General features: G+C 38.9%; 1 protein-coding gene across 1 annotated transcript in view; it reads left to right on the top strand.

Moving 5' to 3' along the window:
- Window positions 1-17111, top strand: part of PCSK5 (proprotein convertase subtilisin/kexin type 5) — a 670507-nt gene that overhangs the window by 630435 nt on the left and 22961 nt on the right. The window contains exons 28-33 of the mRNA XM_089691090.1: window positions 1018-1101; window positions 1398-1578; window positions 9292-9509; window positions 10586-10822; window positions 12746-12973; window positions 13776-13953. Coding sequence (XP_089547216.1) covers window positions 1018-1101; window positions 1398-1578; window positions 9292-9509; window positions 10586-10822; window positions 12746-12973; window positions 13776-13953 — 1126 coding nt within the window. The remainder of the gene's footprint in view (window positions 1-1017; window positions 1102-1397; window positions 1579-9291; window positions 9510-10585; window positions 10823-12745; window positions 12974-13775; window positions 13954-17111) is intronic.

Here is a 17111-nt window from a genome sequence, read left to right on the forward strand (position 1 = left end):
TATTCTTCCTTTTGATACCAACAATGGGGCACTTTTCCTCCCATTGAAACCAATGATGAGGCACTGATGCCGCTTTGCTTTGTAATAATGTTGCTGAGAACTGCTGTGCATCATGCATTTTGCTTTTTCTATATCTCATATAAATGAAACAACCCTAATTTCGGACTATGTGTCCAATATAAAACCCTAATACCGCTGCTGCTGTATTGTGTCCCACCCTTGCAGTAATTAATAACATACAGTATACCTTGTATAATTGTCATATTTTTTGCTGCCTATGTTCCACTCAGGAGATTTCCCTTTACCTTCTGTCTCAGAAGCACAACAAGAAACAAGAGGAAATCTGCCCAAAGTGGGGGAAATTTTTCTCTTAAACATTGGAATATTTCCTATCCCCATATTTCACTGTTCTACTGAACATTTTTTCCACTCACTTTCTTTTCCAGTGATAACAGTCAACAGAGAGGGTGGATTTCCAAAACAAAGACAACAAAAAATATTACAGGGGTTCTAACCCTTCCCCGCTCATTACAAAACAGAAGCAATGCTTTGGTTTTGATTACATACTTTCTTTAATTAATGATACAATGTATAAGGGAAACAAGAGTATGGATAACACTTTTAGTTGATTGGTGGAGCACTATATGATCTCTCAGGTTCATATTGCTGTGGGTGTCTTTGCTGGATATTTATCCTGGCTTCCTGTACTGAAGACAATGTTGTCAGCAGGACAGGAAGTCAGGGCAATTCTCCCTATTGAGGATAAAGGCAGCAATAAAACCAGAGGTTTTAGCCACTCTATGCAAAACACATTTTGGCTGGAGTTTTGCTTCTAAATGACTCAGGCCATGGTATATTACAAGTATACTATCCCTTCAAAGGATATACACAAGATACTGTAGGTTTTTATGTTTTGTGGGGAAGAAAGAATCTGTGTTGTATAAATAATAAGACATCCGGCAGATATTTGTCATCACATGTATGATGTTCTAAAAATTAATGTTTTTTTTTTAATAGGAGCTGCACGTGTGTTCTCTGCATGTGATGAGATTTGCAAGACCTGCAATATATCTGCTAATACCTGCACATCGTGCCATCTAGGTAAGCCCATACTTCTGCCTCTTCTTAATATTAATGTCTAAATAAGAAAAGTATATACTGTCTTGTATTTATTCATTAGAAGTGAAATAAAAACCCAAATACATTAGGTTCACTCCACTAATTGTTTAATTCCGGAATGAGATTGTTACACCTCATATATACATATATATACATATGTTTGGATACATGTTTTATCAATCAGGATCCAAAAAAAATATGGAGAACAAAAAGGCTTTTAAAATTAACCAGTGAAAGTTCTTTTCATAAATATTCTAATGTATTTTTTTGACTTGCAGGAACATTTCTTCATGATGAGAGCTGCATTAAATCATGTCCGCAGGGGACCTTTAGTAATACAAAGGACAGACGATGTGAAAGATGTTCAGAAGGCTGTGAGATGTGTGCAGAAAACAATGAGTGCCTGAAGTGCTCACATGACATTCTGCATGCTGGGAGATGTTATAAGAGCTGCCCTGAGTAAGAAAACACTTCATGACATAGTCCATTATACTGACCACCTGGGGAATGACGTATATGCTTGAAATGTATATTTCCTAGAACCATTCTCTAGATAACTGTTTATATAGCTGTTTTAGAATGAATAAGAATTGCAGCTACATGACATATATACCAATATTAGACATGACGGATACAAAACAGATTCCTTCTTCATTTACTAGCATTAAAAATCAATCCATCTTTAATGACAGACTTAGCACACTATGGTATAGAATGTTTCTTCAATACTAAGGCCCTAAAGCAAATAGGCAGGAGTAGTGCATGAGGTTTTCAGTAGGGTTCAACACCAAAAACCTGTTCACAGTGTCAATTAAAGTAGCAAATCAAAAATTATACACTGCTCAAAAAAAATTAAAGGAACAATTTTTAATCAGAGTATAGCAACAAGTCAATTAAACTCCTGGGATATTGATCTGGTCAGTTAAGTAGCAGAGGGGGTTGTTACTCAGTTTCAGCTGATTTGGTGTTAACGAAATTAACAACAGGTGCACTAGATGAGTAACAATGAGATGACCCTCAAAAAAGGAATTTTTTTACAGGTGGAGGTCACTGACATTTTTTTCCATACTCATCTTTTCTGACTGTTTTTTATTAGTTTTGCATTTGGCTAGGGTCAGTGTCACTACTGGTAGCATGAGGTGATACCTGGACCCTACAGAGGTTGCAGAGGCAGCCCAACTCCTCCAGGATGGCACATCAATATGTGCCATTGCCAGAAGGTTTGTTGCATCTCCCAGCACAGTCTCAAGAGCATGGAGGAGATTCCAGGAGACAGGCAGTTACTTTACGAGAGCTGTACGGGGCCGTAGAAGGTCCTTAACCCATCAGCAGGACCGGTATTTGCTCCTTTGTGCAAGGAAGAACAGGATGAGCACTGTCAGAGCCCTACAAAATGACCTCCAGCAGGCCACTGGTGTGATTGTCTCTGACCAAACAATCAGAAACAGACTTCATGAGGGTGGCCTGAGGGCCAAACGTCCTCTAGTGGGCCCTGTGCTCACTGCCCGGCACCATAGAGCTTGATTGGCATTTGCCATTGAACACCAAAATTGGCAGGTCTGCCACTGGCGCCCTGTGCTTTTTACAGATGAGAGCAGGTTCACCCTGAGCACATGTGACAGACGTGAAAGGGTCTGGAGAAGCCATGGAGAATGTTATGCTGCCTGTAACATTGTTCAGCATCAAAGTTTTGGTGGTGGGTCAGTGATGGTATGGAGAGGCATATCCATGGAAGAACTCACAGACCTCTACAGGCTAGACAAAGGCACCCTGACTACCATTAGGTATCTGCATGAAATCCTTGGACCTATTGTCAGACTCTACGCAGGTGCAGTAGGTCCTGGGTTTCTCCTGGTGCACGACAATACCCATTCTCATGTGGTGAGAGTATGTAGGCAGTTCCTGGAGGATGAAGGAATTGATACCATTGAATAGCCCTCACGCACACTTGACCTAAATCCAATAGAACACCTCTGGGATATCATGTTTCGGTCCATCCGACACCACCAGGTTGCACCTCAGACTGTCTAGGAGCTCAGTGATGTCCTGGTCCAGATCTGGAAGGAAATACCCCCGGACACCATCCTTCATCTCATTAGGAGCATGCCCCGATGTTGTCAGGCATGGATACAAGCATGTGGGGGCCATACAAACTACTAAGTACCATTTTGAGTTGCTGCAATGAAATTTCAGCAAAATGGACTAGCCTGCGGCATACTTTTTTCACTTTGCCTTTCGGGATGTCTTTGAATTTAGTCCTCTGTAGGTTGATAATTTTCATTTCCCGCAAACGATGGGGCATCCTTACGTTCCTAACACATTACCCAGTCCATATCAGTATAGATATCAAGCATGATAGTTTTCCCCATTGAGATCTGATGTGTTTTCAAAGTGTTCCTTTAATTTTTTTGAGCTGTGTATTTAAAGAATTCCGGAATACACAGTTATGAAATCTCACAACATGTACTATTTGCAATTCAAATTAATACAGTTAGAGACACTAGAAGATCAAGGCAGAAACAGTGGATATAACAAGTCTACACGCCCCTGTTAAAATGTCAGGTTTCTGTGATGTGAAAAAAAAAATGAGACAAAGATAAATCATTTCAGAACTTTTTCCACCTTTAACGTAACCTATAAATTGTACAACTCAGCTGAAGAACAAACTGAAATCTTTTAGGTGGAGGGAAGTAAAACTAAAAAACTAAAATAATATGGTTGCATAAGTGTGCACACCCTTAAACTAATACTCTATTGAAGCACCTTTTGATTTCTTTACAGCACTCACTCTTTTTGGATATGAGTCTATCAGCATGGCAGATCTTGACTTGGCAATATTCCCACTCTTCCTTGCAAAAACACTCCAAATCTCTCAGATTAGGAGGGTATCTCCTGTGCACAGCCCTCTTCAGAGCACCCCACAGATTTTCTATTGGATTCAGGTCTGGGCTCTGGCTGGGCCATTCCAAAACTTTCATATTCTTTTGGTGAAGCCATTCCTTTGTTGATTTGGATGTATGCTTTGGGTCGTTGTCATGCTGAAAGATGGAGTTCCTTTTCATGTTCAGCTTTCTAGCCTGAAAGTTTTGTGCCAATATTGACTGGTATTTGGAACTGTTCATAATTCCTTCTACCTTGACTAAGGCCCCAGTTCCAGCTGAAGAAAACCAGCCCCAAAGCATGATGCTGCCACCACCATGCTTCACTGTGGGTATGGTGTTCTTTTGTTGATGTGTAGTGTTGTTTTTGGGCCAAACATATCTTTTGGAATTATGGACAAAAAGTTCAACCAACAGATCATAACACATTTTCCCACGTGCTTTTGGGAGACTTCAGATGTGTTTTTGCAAAATTTGAAAAAAAAAGGCTTCTGCCTTGCCACTCTACCCCATAGCTCAGACATATGAAGAATGCGAGAGATTGTTGTCACATGTACCACACAGCCAGTACTTGCCAAAAGTAATGTTGCTGTAGGCCTCTTGGCAGCCTCCCAGACCAGTTTTCTTCTTTTATTTTCATCAATTTTGGAGGGACATCCAGTTCTTGGTAATGTCACTGTTACACAATATTTTCTCCACTTGATGATGACTGTTTTCACTGTGTTCCATGGTGAATCTAATGCCTTGGAAATTCGTTTGCACCCTTCTGACTGCTACCTTTTAATAATGAGATCCCTTAATGAGATGCTTTGGAAGCTCTCTACGGACCATGGCTTTTGCTGTAGGATGTGACTAAGAAAATGTCAGGACAGACCTACTAGAACAGCTGAACTTTATTTGGGGTTAATCAGAGGCGTTTTAAATGATGGCAGGTGTGTACTGGCTTCTATTTAACATGATTTTGAATGTGATTGCTTAATTCTGAACATCCCCAGTTATAAGAGGGTATGCACACTTATGCAACCACATTATTTTAGTGTTTATGTTTACTACCCCCCCCCCCCCAAAAAAAAAAAAAAGATTTGTTTGTTTTTTAATTGAGTTGTACAGTTTATAGTTCACATTAAAGGTAGAAAAAAGTTCTGAAATGTATTTATTCTCATCACAGAAACCTGACATTTTAACAGGGGTGTGTAGACTTTGTATATCCACTGTACTCTGATCATTATACCCTGCATAAAAATGCTAGAGTATTCAAAGTGATTTGCTATCATGTAGAAATGATGATAATCTACACACTGTGCATATAAATGAAGTAAAAGAACATTACCATAACCTTTAGGCATACTTTAAATTGAACAGTGGTTGTTACCATCTATAGAATTAGTTATTTATTCAAGCAAAAGCAACAGATCGGCTTAGTGCAGTGATCTCCAAACTGCTGCCCCATGGGACAGATGCAGCCGTTTGCTTTTATCTAGCCATGGGGGCACTATTTCATCCACTGTTACCAACAATGGGGCATAATTCCCCCCTCTGACACCAATAAAGGGGCACAATTCTTCCCAATGAAACTAATAAAGGGGCACAATTCCTCCCAATGACATCAACAATGGGACACAATTCCTCTAATTGACACCAATGATGGGGCACAATTTTTACCAGTAACACCAACAAATGGGGCCCAATGATACCAATGATGAGGCACATTTCCTCCCAATGATACCAAAGATGGGGCATAGTTTTTCTACTGCCAATGCCCACAGCTCTGCCCCTCTGTGTCTGAAGGAAAGTAAACTGGCCCTTTGTTTAGAAAGTTTGGAGACCCCTGTCTTAGTGGTTGGTTGGCACTTTTGATTAGGGTCTTTGGATCAATTCCCACAAAAGGCACTAACTGCATAGTGTTTGTGTGGATTTTCTAAGCTGCTGCATTTTAATTCCACAATCCAAATACATTGGCTGACTATTTAGTTTCTATCTAAACTGGCCCTGTGGGTGTGACTTTGGTATAGATATTTCAGGCCCTTTCTGGAACAGGGACTAATATAGTCTGTGAAGTGAGAAGGAATTAAATGACAATGCAAGAGGTGGTTTGATATTCCTTAAAGTAAATGTTAACATTGTAAAGCAACCCATTCAGTTTAAGTTAGAAATGCAAGGCAAAACATTTGTGAATATTGTAGTATGGAGAGCCTCATATCACCAGTCAGCCGCTTCTAAAAGTAAAAACAATCTTTACTGGTTTTCAAAAATCAAGCAAACAGCTTCTTTCAGCTAAAGTAAACATAAACAGTCTATAACTCTGGCATCATGAAAAACAATACTTGGCTCACCGCCAATATATCAGTCCCGTACCAGGGTTTAGGATTTCACTGTTTTAGTTGCCAGACAGTTCACACTTCAAGCTGTGAACCACACCATCACAGACACCTGCTGACTGTTTCCTGTTCCTTTTCTGGACTCTCATGCAGACGGGTAATGCTTTTGGGACCAAAATCCCTGTAAAGATTTGGAGACTGTTTCCCACTCAAAGTCTCTCTGAGCTTTTAAATTCCAGGTCCCAAATGAGGACCTGCTAATTCAGAGAATACTGAAATCAGTCTTCTCCTGTTTAACCAGACTACCCCAGAACCCCACACCCTGTATAGGAGAGAACCCCTGAATACTACAAGTGTCTCTCGCACTCTCCCTTAAAGGGACCACAACTCAAATAGTGGAGAAATATATACTCCCATCTAGGACTCATCCCGATGTCCTACATAAAATATTTTTTATTATAAAAAACCATCAGCATTACTCTGATGAAGAGCTGTGCAGGGGAGCATGTCAGCAGAAGTCTGACCATTTGATTACAGACAAGCTGTGCTCCCAAGTATAATGCAAACAAACTGACAATGCTGGAATGGATGTACTCCCATGCCTAGTGTGGTCAGATTAATGCCTTCCTACCCAGGCTGTAGCAGATTGACGGCCGGGCAGGACACTCCTGGTTGTTACTGGGTGTCATATGATGTCCTGTCAAAATGAGCCGCTCACGCGGCTGCAGCGGCGTGATCTGCCACGGGACACAGTCGATGACATATCACTACACGGGCTCGTTGCCAGTGTCATGTGACCGCTGTGAACAATCACAGCAGATCACATCAATTGTATACAATGGATGGCTTCCTGTCATGCTATCCATTGTATTCAGTTACGTTGTTAACTGTGACTGGTCAAAGCAGTCACATGATAGAGACAGGGCCAATCACAGCCCATCTGTAGCATGTGATGAGCTTTGCCCAATCACAGCTAATCACAACAAAAGACTGAATTAATCAGTTTCATTCAGTAACAATGATTGCAAATATCAACGAAATACATTGGTATTAGCAATCATAATGTGTTAAGAAAAACAAATCCAGATCACTTGCCCAGAGTAGATCAATGTTACTATGGTAACCTGGTATTGCTTTGGCAACAGTGTGCTGAAAACAAAATGGTAAAAATAAGAAAAAATAATGTAATAGCAAATAAAAAAATAATAGGAACATTTGAAAAAAAAAACTAGAAATTAAATTATTATTTTTATTTTTTTACATACTGTCACCATTCAATGTCTCTGATCACCGCCACACCAGTTATATAATAACGATGTGCTTTCTACATTTTCCAAAAAATTGTAGCAAAAAACTTACAACGTCCAAAAAACTCACCATACCTCTTACTAAATACCTTGAACTGTCTATTTTCCAAAAATGGGTGATTTGGGGGGTATTTGTACTATTTTGTGCATTTTTGGGCCTCAAGAAATGAGATGGGCCATCAGTACATCAGGATTGATCAATTGTCAGATACTGTATATACCATGGTTTGTGGACTCTATAACTTTCCTACAGACTAAATAATATGCATTAATTTGAGGTATTTTCACCAAAGAAATTTAGCAGAATACATTTTGACCTAAATTTATGAAGAAATGTTTTTTATTTGCAAACTTTTATAACAGAAACAAAGAAAATTTAGTTTTTTTCAGACATTTCAGGTTTTTTTTGTTTTATTTAGGAAAAACTAAAAACTCAGTGGTGATTAAATACCACCAAAAGAAAGCTCTATGTGTGTGTAAAAAATTATAAAAAGTTCATATGGGTGCAGTGTTGCATGACTGCGCAATTGTAATTCAAAGTGCGAGAGCGCTGAAAGCTGAAAATTGGCCTGGGCAGGAAGGGGGTAAAAGTGCCCAGTATTGAAGTGGTTAAAGTAGGAAATTAGGGGGACTGGCAGGATCACCAGGTATTTCACACAACAGAAGCAATGCAAAGAGCACAGGACACTTTTTATTACAAGAACATGGTAACAATACATATCAGGTATATTAAATGTTGGAGTAACATACACTTTACAGTCAGCCTTTAAAAAAAAAAAAAAAAAAAAAATATATATATATATATATATATATATATATATAGTGCATTCATAAAGTATTCAGACCCCTTTACCTTTTTACTATTTTGTTATGTTGCAGCCTGATACTAAAGTTGTTTAAATTCATTTTGTTTCTCATTAATCTACACTCAGTACAACCTAAATAATAACAAAGTGCAAACAGAATTTTAGAAATGTTTGCAAATGTATGAAAAAGGAAAAACTGAAATATCACATTGGCATAAGTATTCCGACCCTTTGCAACAACACTTGAAAGTTAGCTCAAGTGTCTCCCATTTTTCTTGCTCATTGCTGAGATGTTTCTACACCTTGATTGGAGTCCACCTGTGGTAAATTAAATTAATTGGACATGATTTGAAAGGTGTACAATTCTCTATAAAAGGCCTCACAGCTGACAATGCATACTGTATCAGAGCAAAAGCCATGAAGAACTGCTTGCAAAGCTCAAAGGACAGGATTATTGCAATATACAGATCTGGGGAAGGTTACAGTGGCTTCCATAATTCTCAAATGGAAGAAGTTTGACACAACCAGGACTCTTCCAAGAGCTGGTCGCCCAACCAAACTGAGCAATCGGGGGGAGAAATGCCTTAGTAAGAGTGGTGACCAATAACAATGATCTCACTGACTGAGCTTCAGAGATCCTGTGTAGATGTGGGTCAAGATTCAAGAAAGACAACCATCACTGCAGCCCTCCACCGATCTGGGCTTTATGACAGAGTGGCTAGATAAAAGCCTCTCTTCAGTGCAAAACACAAGAAAGCCCTGCTTGGAGTTTACAAAAAATGTGGGTGTTTATGTTCTGAATTGTTCTTTATTGAAGATATACTGTATATTAACAGATTTTTTTTTCTACCTTCATTTACAGAGGCTTCTATAGCTTTGGAGGGGGTTGCACCAAATGCAGCAAGGACTGCAACACCTGTGATAAACATGCAGACTATTGCCTGTCATGCCATGCACCTAATGTTTTGGAGCTATCTGCGTGTCAAAGTGACTGTTCTTCCAAGTTTGTAAATGTTAATGGTGTCTGCCGACACTGTCCTTCTAGCTGCCTGAACTGTGCTGATGAAAAAACCTGTACAGGTACTCTTTAATACTTCTGTGCTACTAGCAACTGTTCAGAAATGGGATGACTTGTAGTAGTTAAGCTGTCATTTGAAAGTAGTTCAAAATTGTGTTTGCTTTTACCAAAAACGAAAGCCATGTACACTGTTAGAATTTAATTCGTTTGAAAAATGATTGTCAATTTATCAATTGTTGATGTCAATTTGAACCCACTAATGATTAAAAAAATCAAATGAACATTCTTAAAACAAACAATTTTGAAAATAATTCTACCATTGTATAGCCAGCTTTAGTCAACTGGACTTGTTCAGTAATGTTAAAGGAGTTTTAGCACTCATCCAAGCAGCTTCCCTGGTTCTAATCAGAGTCAGGAATATACCCTGACATTTACTCATGACTCATTCACCTTGTCCCATCACCGTGGTATTATGTAATGTGTCAAGACAAATGTTGATTGTTCAAGAATGTAGCAGGAGATGTGAAAATATGTGAAACCACCTTCTTTTATTTCCATAATTCAAACACCACTGTGCCATGAAGTCTGAGATATAAACTCATTAGATGGATGAAGGTGTAAATTGGTGGCTGGGGTAATATAATATACGTGAGTGGTATGTTTGGGTATATGATGGTTTTGAAGGCTTCCACTTTTGTTTAAAGATGGTTGTTCCAGTTTAACATAAATGTTCCCTTTCAGACCTCATGAGAACCAGTTGTCCTCCCTGACCCAAATGTCCACCTCCCTGTCCTCAAAATAAAAATCTTCACAAACATTTTTTTGGCAATTTCACCACCTTACTAACACTTTAGATATATTGTGTCTACATACATGGAATTTAATACAGAATTTCAAAATTTCCAAAGAAAAATAATAAAAAAGTATATTGTTGTAATGAAAAAGTGGTAATTACTTTCCATTCAACAAATGTACACAGCTCCATTGAATATATTCACATTTATTTATACCCCTTTCCACTGTAAAAACAAGTAAAGAAATGTTAATATAGTATATGCATTTATATTATATATTTCACAAAGGTGATAATCATAGCTGTATATATATCCAGCTCTTTACCTTATATGTCCTCTTGTAGAATGCATACCAGATTACTTTCTATATGAAGACAAATGTGTGAGCTCTTGCCCTGATGGGTATTATGGGGAAGAGGATAGATGTTTACCTTGCGATGGCATGTGTGCAAAATGCAATGGACCTGACCCAGATGATTGTGAGAAGTGTGCTAGTTCCAGCTTTTTCTTGTATAATGGAGAATGCTTTGGGAGATGTCCACAAGGAACTTTTTACGTGTCTGAGGAAAAAGTTTGTCAAGGTACGGTAATATTTTTTTGGTTTTAAAGTTGGTGCTTGTATCTCACACTAAAAGTTCTTAACAACCGGTAACCTTTAGTCTGACAAAAATAATGTGTATATCCCTAGATGCCAAGATATCACTTTCTCCCCCAGAAAGTCTAAAACCAAAGCATAAGTCTAAAAAAAATAATAATTTTTTTGGAGGGTATCAAGTAGAAGATGGAATAAGAATTACACATGGTTGAACACTGAATAAGAAGAAGGAGAATATTTCATATGATAGTAGGGATATTTCATTGTACGGACGCTGTGAGACACTTCTACTGATATATACCACATTTTGTAGTGCTATCACTTTAAAAATAACTAAAAATAAAAAACATGTGCAAAACAATAAGTGTCCATCAAATAGTGTCCAAAATAATCCTACTCTTGTGTACAGTGGCTTCCAATATCACTGTGCAAATTGTTCAGAGTGACAATCTTATCTACCACCAGAGTTCATAAGCTGCTTACCAAATGATGAGACCCCTTAATTACAGCTTGCCCTTCATCATAGGGTAAAGTGTGGTGTAGGTTAGATTTTTCACAGCAGGACCCTCACCTTCTTCAAATGGTTCCAAGAAATCAATTGGACTCATAATCTGGTAGGAAAAAAGGACACATCACATAGTGTAATACCGTAATCAAATGGTGATCTTAATATAAACATTTATATACTCACAAAAGTAGTGACTTAATAGTGTAAAAAAACACAAAATTACAGTGCACTGACCTCGCTTACACCACGTGAAGCTCCAAACAAAACTGACACTGTGATCCACCATCAACCAGATTCATGTAGCTTACCAGAGGCTGCGGACCCTTAATTAAAAGTGGTCAGATGCGCTTGCCCCTCATCATTTGATGAAGCATAATTGTCACAAATACAAGAGAAACTTTGATTCCACCCAGTGGCTCCAAGAATTAAAGCGAATCAGGCACCAGCCAAGAAAATAAAGATAAAATCATTTTCAACAAATGCACTAAGTTGATTCTATTATTTTAATTATAATTTAATACAAAATGTTAATCATATTATATCTAAAAGGAGAGGTAGGCAGCTCCGTCTGGTGACAATATAAAGGGCTACATCGAGTGGCAAAAGAATAGAAATTGCAACTCCTAATACAAGAAATAGGTTAAAATAATTAAAAATATAATTAAAAAAATATAGAGTTATAAAAATCAATAAAGAATAAATACATTTAAATAAAAATGTTAATTGCCTATTTAGTAGCATTACTACAGCTAAAAATCCCCAGGAATTTTTAACCATCCTTTATTATTAGCATCAAAAACTATGCTTAGAAAAAATAATAACAAATTAAAAGGTTTTTCTTAAAGATCCAGAGACAGCCGGAAGGGGATAGTTTCCTCCTTTACTGGCAGAATGTAGTTGATGTAGTTATCAGAAGTAATGACAATAGTAGCAATGGGGCAATTCACTCTTGGGGAATATCTGTCTGACATGGTACAATACTATTCATTTACAGCTCCTCTGTACAGACACTTCAATGTGAGTAGTTGCTTGTGAAATGGGAGGTAAAAGAGCCTACATCAATCACACATACTATGAAAAGTGCTGCCACCAACCCATATTGTCCAGATAGAGACAATGGTTACCAGGGCAAAAACAGAAGGTAAATCTCCCCTTTGGCAACACCGAAATACAATTCTGTTACAAGTTCTTGCCCGCTTCATCCAAAGTTTAAAAATGTTGAGATGGAGATGCCCTTTAAGCTGACCCAAAAAGGCCAACACAAACAAGATAAATTGTATTTCAGTGTATGTCTGTTTATTATTACCCTTTTTGTGTAATGGTTGATTGAGCATAATGCTGAAATGTATAACATTACATTTTTGTATTTTATCATTTATTTGCCAATTTCTTTTCTTTCAGATTGTGACAACACTTGTAAATTTTGCCATTCATTTAAGACTTGTGACGAATGTATAGATGGTTTAGTTAAAAACAACCAAGGTCACTGTGTGCCATTTAAAGAGTGCAACATCCATGAATATAAGGATGATCATAAAGGCTGCCTCCCTTGTCATAGGAAGTGTTCCCGGTGTACAGGAGCCAGTGAACACCAGTGTTTAAGCTGCAAAGACAACTACTACCTTCTCAGTAAGTTTGGCAGGAAGCCATATGAGTATTGGGGTACTGGGGAGATTTTACACAGCAGTACTGAGGTCAAAACAATTTTAGATCTTTTATTCAAAATGTGTAAAGTTATAACCCTTGTCGGTTTATTTTTGCCATCTGTATCCCATTGGGGAGATTTACTTCAGTAGAATAGCCAGTCTGTAGTCTGACAAAGCAGAGTGCATAGAGTACATGCTGCAGAGGGAAGTTACAGGCAGGATCAGTGTGGGAACACTTCTTTATGTGTCCCCCAATGCTTGATCTTGTTACACCAGATCGCACAACCATGTGCAGGGGACATATAAAAAAGTGACCCTTTGCAAGCCTTTTCTTTATCCATATAAACTATGCGATGGATGGGATACAGCCAGAACTTCCACTCAACATCTATTTACAAAAAAGAATTGAACAGACACTGAAGAATCCCTGTAATGTGTCAAATATGTTTATTTTCTATTATCATGAGCTCCATCTAGTGGCCATAGTGCACTATTTTTCTGACCTCAATCAGGAATATACTACATTACAGCTACTAGAAGGAACTGACAATCCTAAAAAAATAAGCATATTAAGCACATGACATGGGTTATATGCAGAGGCCTTGTATGAATGCTGATACATCTAAACAGTGTTAAAAAAAACAAAACAGATCCCTAACTGTTATTATTGATCCAGTGGGGAGAAGACTGCAGGCCCAGGCGCCACTCTCTTTTCTGTTCCACTGTACTGTATATATATAAACAAAATTTTTGTTTCTAATTTCTGGGCACTGTTAAATTTTCAGATTCCACCTGTTTAAATAACTGCCCTGTTGGTCACTACCCAGAAGATGAAGAAAAGCGCTGTGTTGCCTGCCATGGCACCTGTAAGACTTGCAGTGGGAGACGTAGCAGCCAATGCCTGTCCTGTAAAGAGGGATGGTACTCCCTAGGTCAAAGCTGTGTACAGCACTGCATTTTGGGGTAAGCAATACTTATCAGTAGACAAGTTCATTAGTGCATTCTTCTGGCTACAGATTGGTCAGAAAACACCTACAGGTGACCAATCATGAGCACTTAAATAATGACAAACCTGTGAGCATGATTCATTTGTTACTTAGAATAGTTGTTTTTTTATTCGAAATTTATATAAAGAATCAAAATTCCAAACAAAACTACTGCTTGTTAGATAGGATGTATTCAAATTTTGGTCTGAGCTAAGTGTTCCATATATGGCATTCTTGTCACAGACAGAAGAGTTTCCTGGCTTTTTTTTGTAGGGGAAGGGGTTTGCTGGGAAACTCAGAGCAGAGAAGCTTGGCCCCAAGGGCAGAGTGGATATGCACAATAGAGCAGGAACAAATTTTTGGGGCCCAGGATCCAAAGACACAGCTCAAAAACTGGTGTGGAGATCAGTGTGGACAAGTAGCCCTACTGCCCTACTGTTCTCTCATGGCATCCACATTGTGAGATATTTAGACAACATCCAACTGAGGTAACATTTGGTGTGGGCCCTGTCAGACAACTTGACCTGACAGAAGATCAGATGGATCCTTAGTCTTCAGAAATTATCACTGGAACCGATTCATTGTTTGGAGAATCTGGGTCTAGTCTTTAACACAGCTCAGGCCAAAATGTTTCTTCCACAAGAGAAACTTCAGACTTGAATCTCAAATTTGAGGTCATCATCCAAGGGTTCATTCAATTCTCCGCCTTTGCTTGAGAGTCTTGGGGCTGATAATAACTGCTTTGAGGCAGTCCTATTTTCTCATTTACACCTCAAACCTCTAGAACACAACATTATGACATCATGGAACAAGTCAATCAAGTCCCTCTACAGACCAATAGGTTTGGCACCAAGGACCAGGTTGTCCCTGGCCAGGTGACTTGGGAGACCAGCTCTGAAATCAGGATGCTACCTTCCTCTCGTCTAGATGATCTTCATGACAGGTACTAGCCTGTCGGGAACCCTGTTGGTGTGGAGGACTTTATGCTCAGAGGTGTCTTGTCTCCTGAACAACATCCTTGACATGGGGCAATTTGGCTGTCTCTGCAGTGCTGGAAGGTCATGTGATCTGGATTCAGTGAGACAATGCCACAGTGTGGCAAACATCAATCATCAGGGAGGAACCAGAAATCTTGCTGCAAGAGACAGGTAGATCAGAACCTGTCCTGGGCAGAATTTGGCCTTCACACCTTGTTCACTGGTGTATATTCCAGGCATAAACAATTAGTAGGCAGACTTCCTTAGCTTAAAGTAGCTGCATCTGAGGGGGTGGTTCCTACATTAGGAGGTGATCCAGAATTTGCGCTACAGGTAGGGGGAGCCAGATGTGGACCTCCTAGTCTCTAGGTTCAACAACATACTCAACAGGTTAGTCTTCAGGCACAAGGATCCTGAGCAGTGGATGCTGTAGTAGCTCTGTGGGATCTGTATACCCTGATCAATGCCTTTCCTCCCTTGAAACGTTTTCATTGTTTGCTTCACAGGATCAAGGTGAGAGGCATTTCATTGATCATAATTGCTCTAAACTGGCCTAGGTGAAAGTGGTATGCCAACCAGATAAGACTCCTGGCAGATGCTTTGTGAGCTCTTCCAGATCATCAAGATCTTTCACCTTAAAGCGGTAATAAACACCGCTTGATCACCAGTACCTACAGTTAAGCGTATAATAAAACTTACCTGTTTGTACAAGAAATATCTCCAAAATGAAGCCCTCCAGTGGCACACTGTCACCCACAGTGGTGACAGCACACCACTGGAGGGCTTCAGTTTAAGATAAGTCTTTCATAATGTACTAGTATGCGGTGGGATCTGAATCTGGTTCTCTCTTTGCTTTAAAAACTGCCATTTTAACACATTAGAGACATTCCTCTCTCTTCTCTCACCCACAAGCTGGTATTCCTTGTAGCCATCATCTCTGCAGGATGAATAGTTAAAGTTTTGGCCTTATTCTGCAAAAAAATCTTCCTGGTTTTGCATAGAGATAAGGTAGTTTTGAGGCCCAGGACATCTTTCTTCCTTAAGGTTGTTTCTGTCTTTCACCTGAATGAGGACATTATTCTCCCTTCCCTTTGTCCAGTTCACTGAAAAAAAATTCCCCTCCAGTTTTTCCACCCTTTTGTGTTTAGGCACACTGTACTAGGACTTGAGCATTGGGCTTTTCAGCATCAAGGTACTGTTTCCCAGGTATTCAGGGCTGCCACCTGGTCTTCTGTTCATACAGTCTCTAAGTTCTAGTCTAAGTTGTGGTCTTATCTAATGCCAGCTTCAGGTATAAGGGTCTTCTGGCAACCTTTTGAGCTGCAGGCAGTTTTCTGCTGTTTTCTTGGGCCTGTTAGCTTTTGATTCCTGTGTTGCCCACATTTTGAAAGGAAAGACTTCCAGTGTCACTTAACGAATAGAAAGAAAAAAGGATTTTTGTACTCAATATATAATCGTTTTCTTGGAGTCTATTATGGGACACATGTCCCACCATTCTGTGTTCATGTTCATGCTCCCTGTACAGATTTGCTACAAAACTGAGGCATGGGTTATCTTGTGTAAACCTAAAGTTTTTTTGTCTGCCAGTATCCATTCCTCCTGTAGAAGGCAGTATAACTGGAAAGCAAAGGGTTTTGTGTCAAAAGAAAAAGATTTTAGATAAAAAAGATAAAAAAAGATATTAAACAGTACACAAACTGAGCTCGGGCAGATTCACTAATCTTTATTGTTCACAATGTCAACTACTTGAGTAACAATCAGCCAAGAAACAGAAAATATCCTTTCTCAGCACCTTAATGCTGAAAAATAGTATGTCTGCCTGAAAAAACATTCTTCAAAACCAAAGCATTCTGTTTGGAGTGGACACAGTGTGACCATTACAGGGAAAGATCTGTCTATGAATAGCTGTCATTGAGCTCCAAAGGTATCTGTAGATACTTGGTGATAAGGACCATATATACACTGGGTTCACTTAGCTCCTTTTATGCAGTAAAATTCTCTAAGGCCTCTTGCACACTGCTACTTGAAAACATTCAACACTGAACAAACCTTTTCAAGCATACAGCATTTTTTAACTGATCTAAAATGCACACATTGCTTTCAATGTGCCTGTACACATTCTTCTTGTTTTTCTTTGTTATAGCTTAATTCAGCGAGT

This window comes from Staurois parvus, unplaced genomic scaffold (genome assembly GCF_062004578.1).
Source record: "Staurois parvus isolate SC_StPar_1 unplaced genomic scaffold, SC_StPar_1.0 ptg000549l, whole genome shotgun sequence".
Lineage (NCBI taxonomy): Eukaryota > Metazoa > Chordata > Amphibia > Anura > Ranidae > Staurois > Staurois parvus.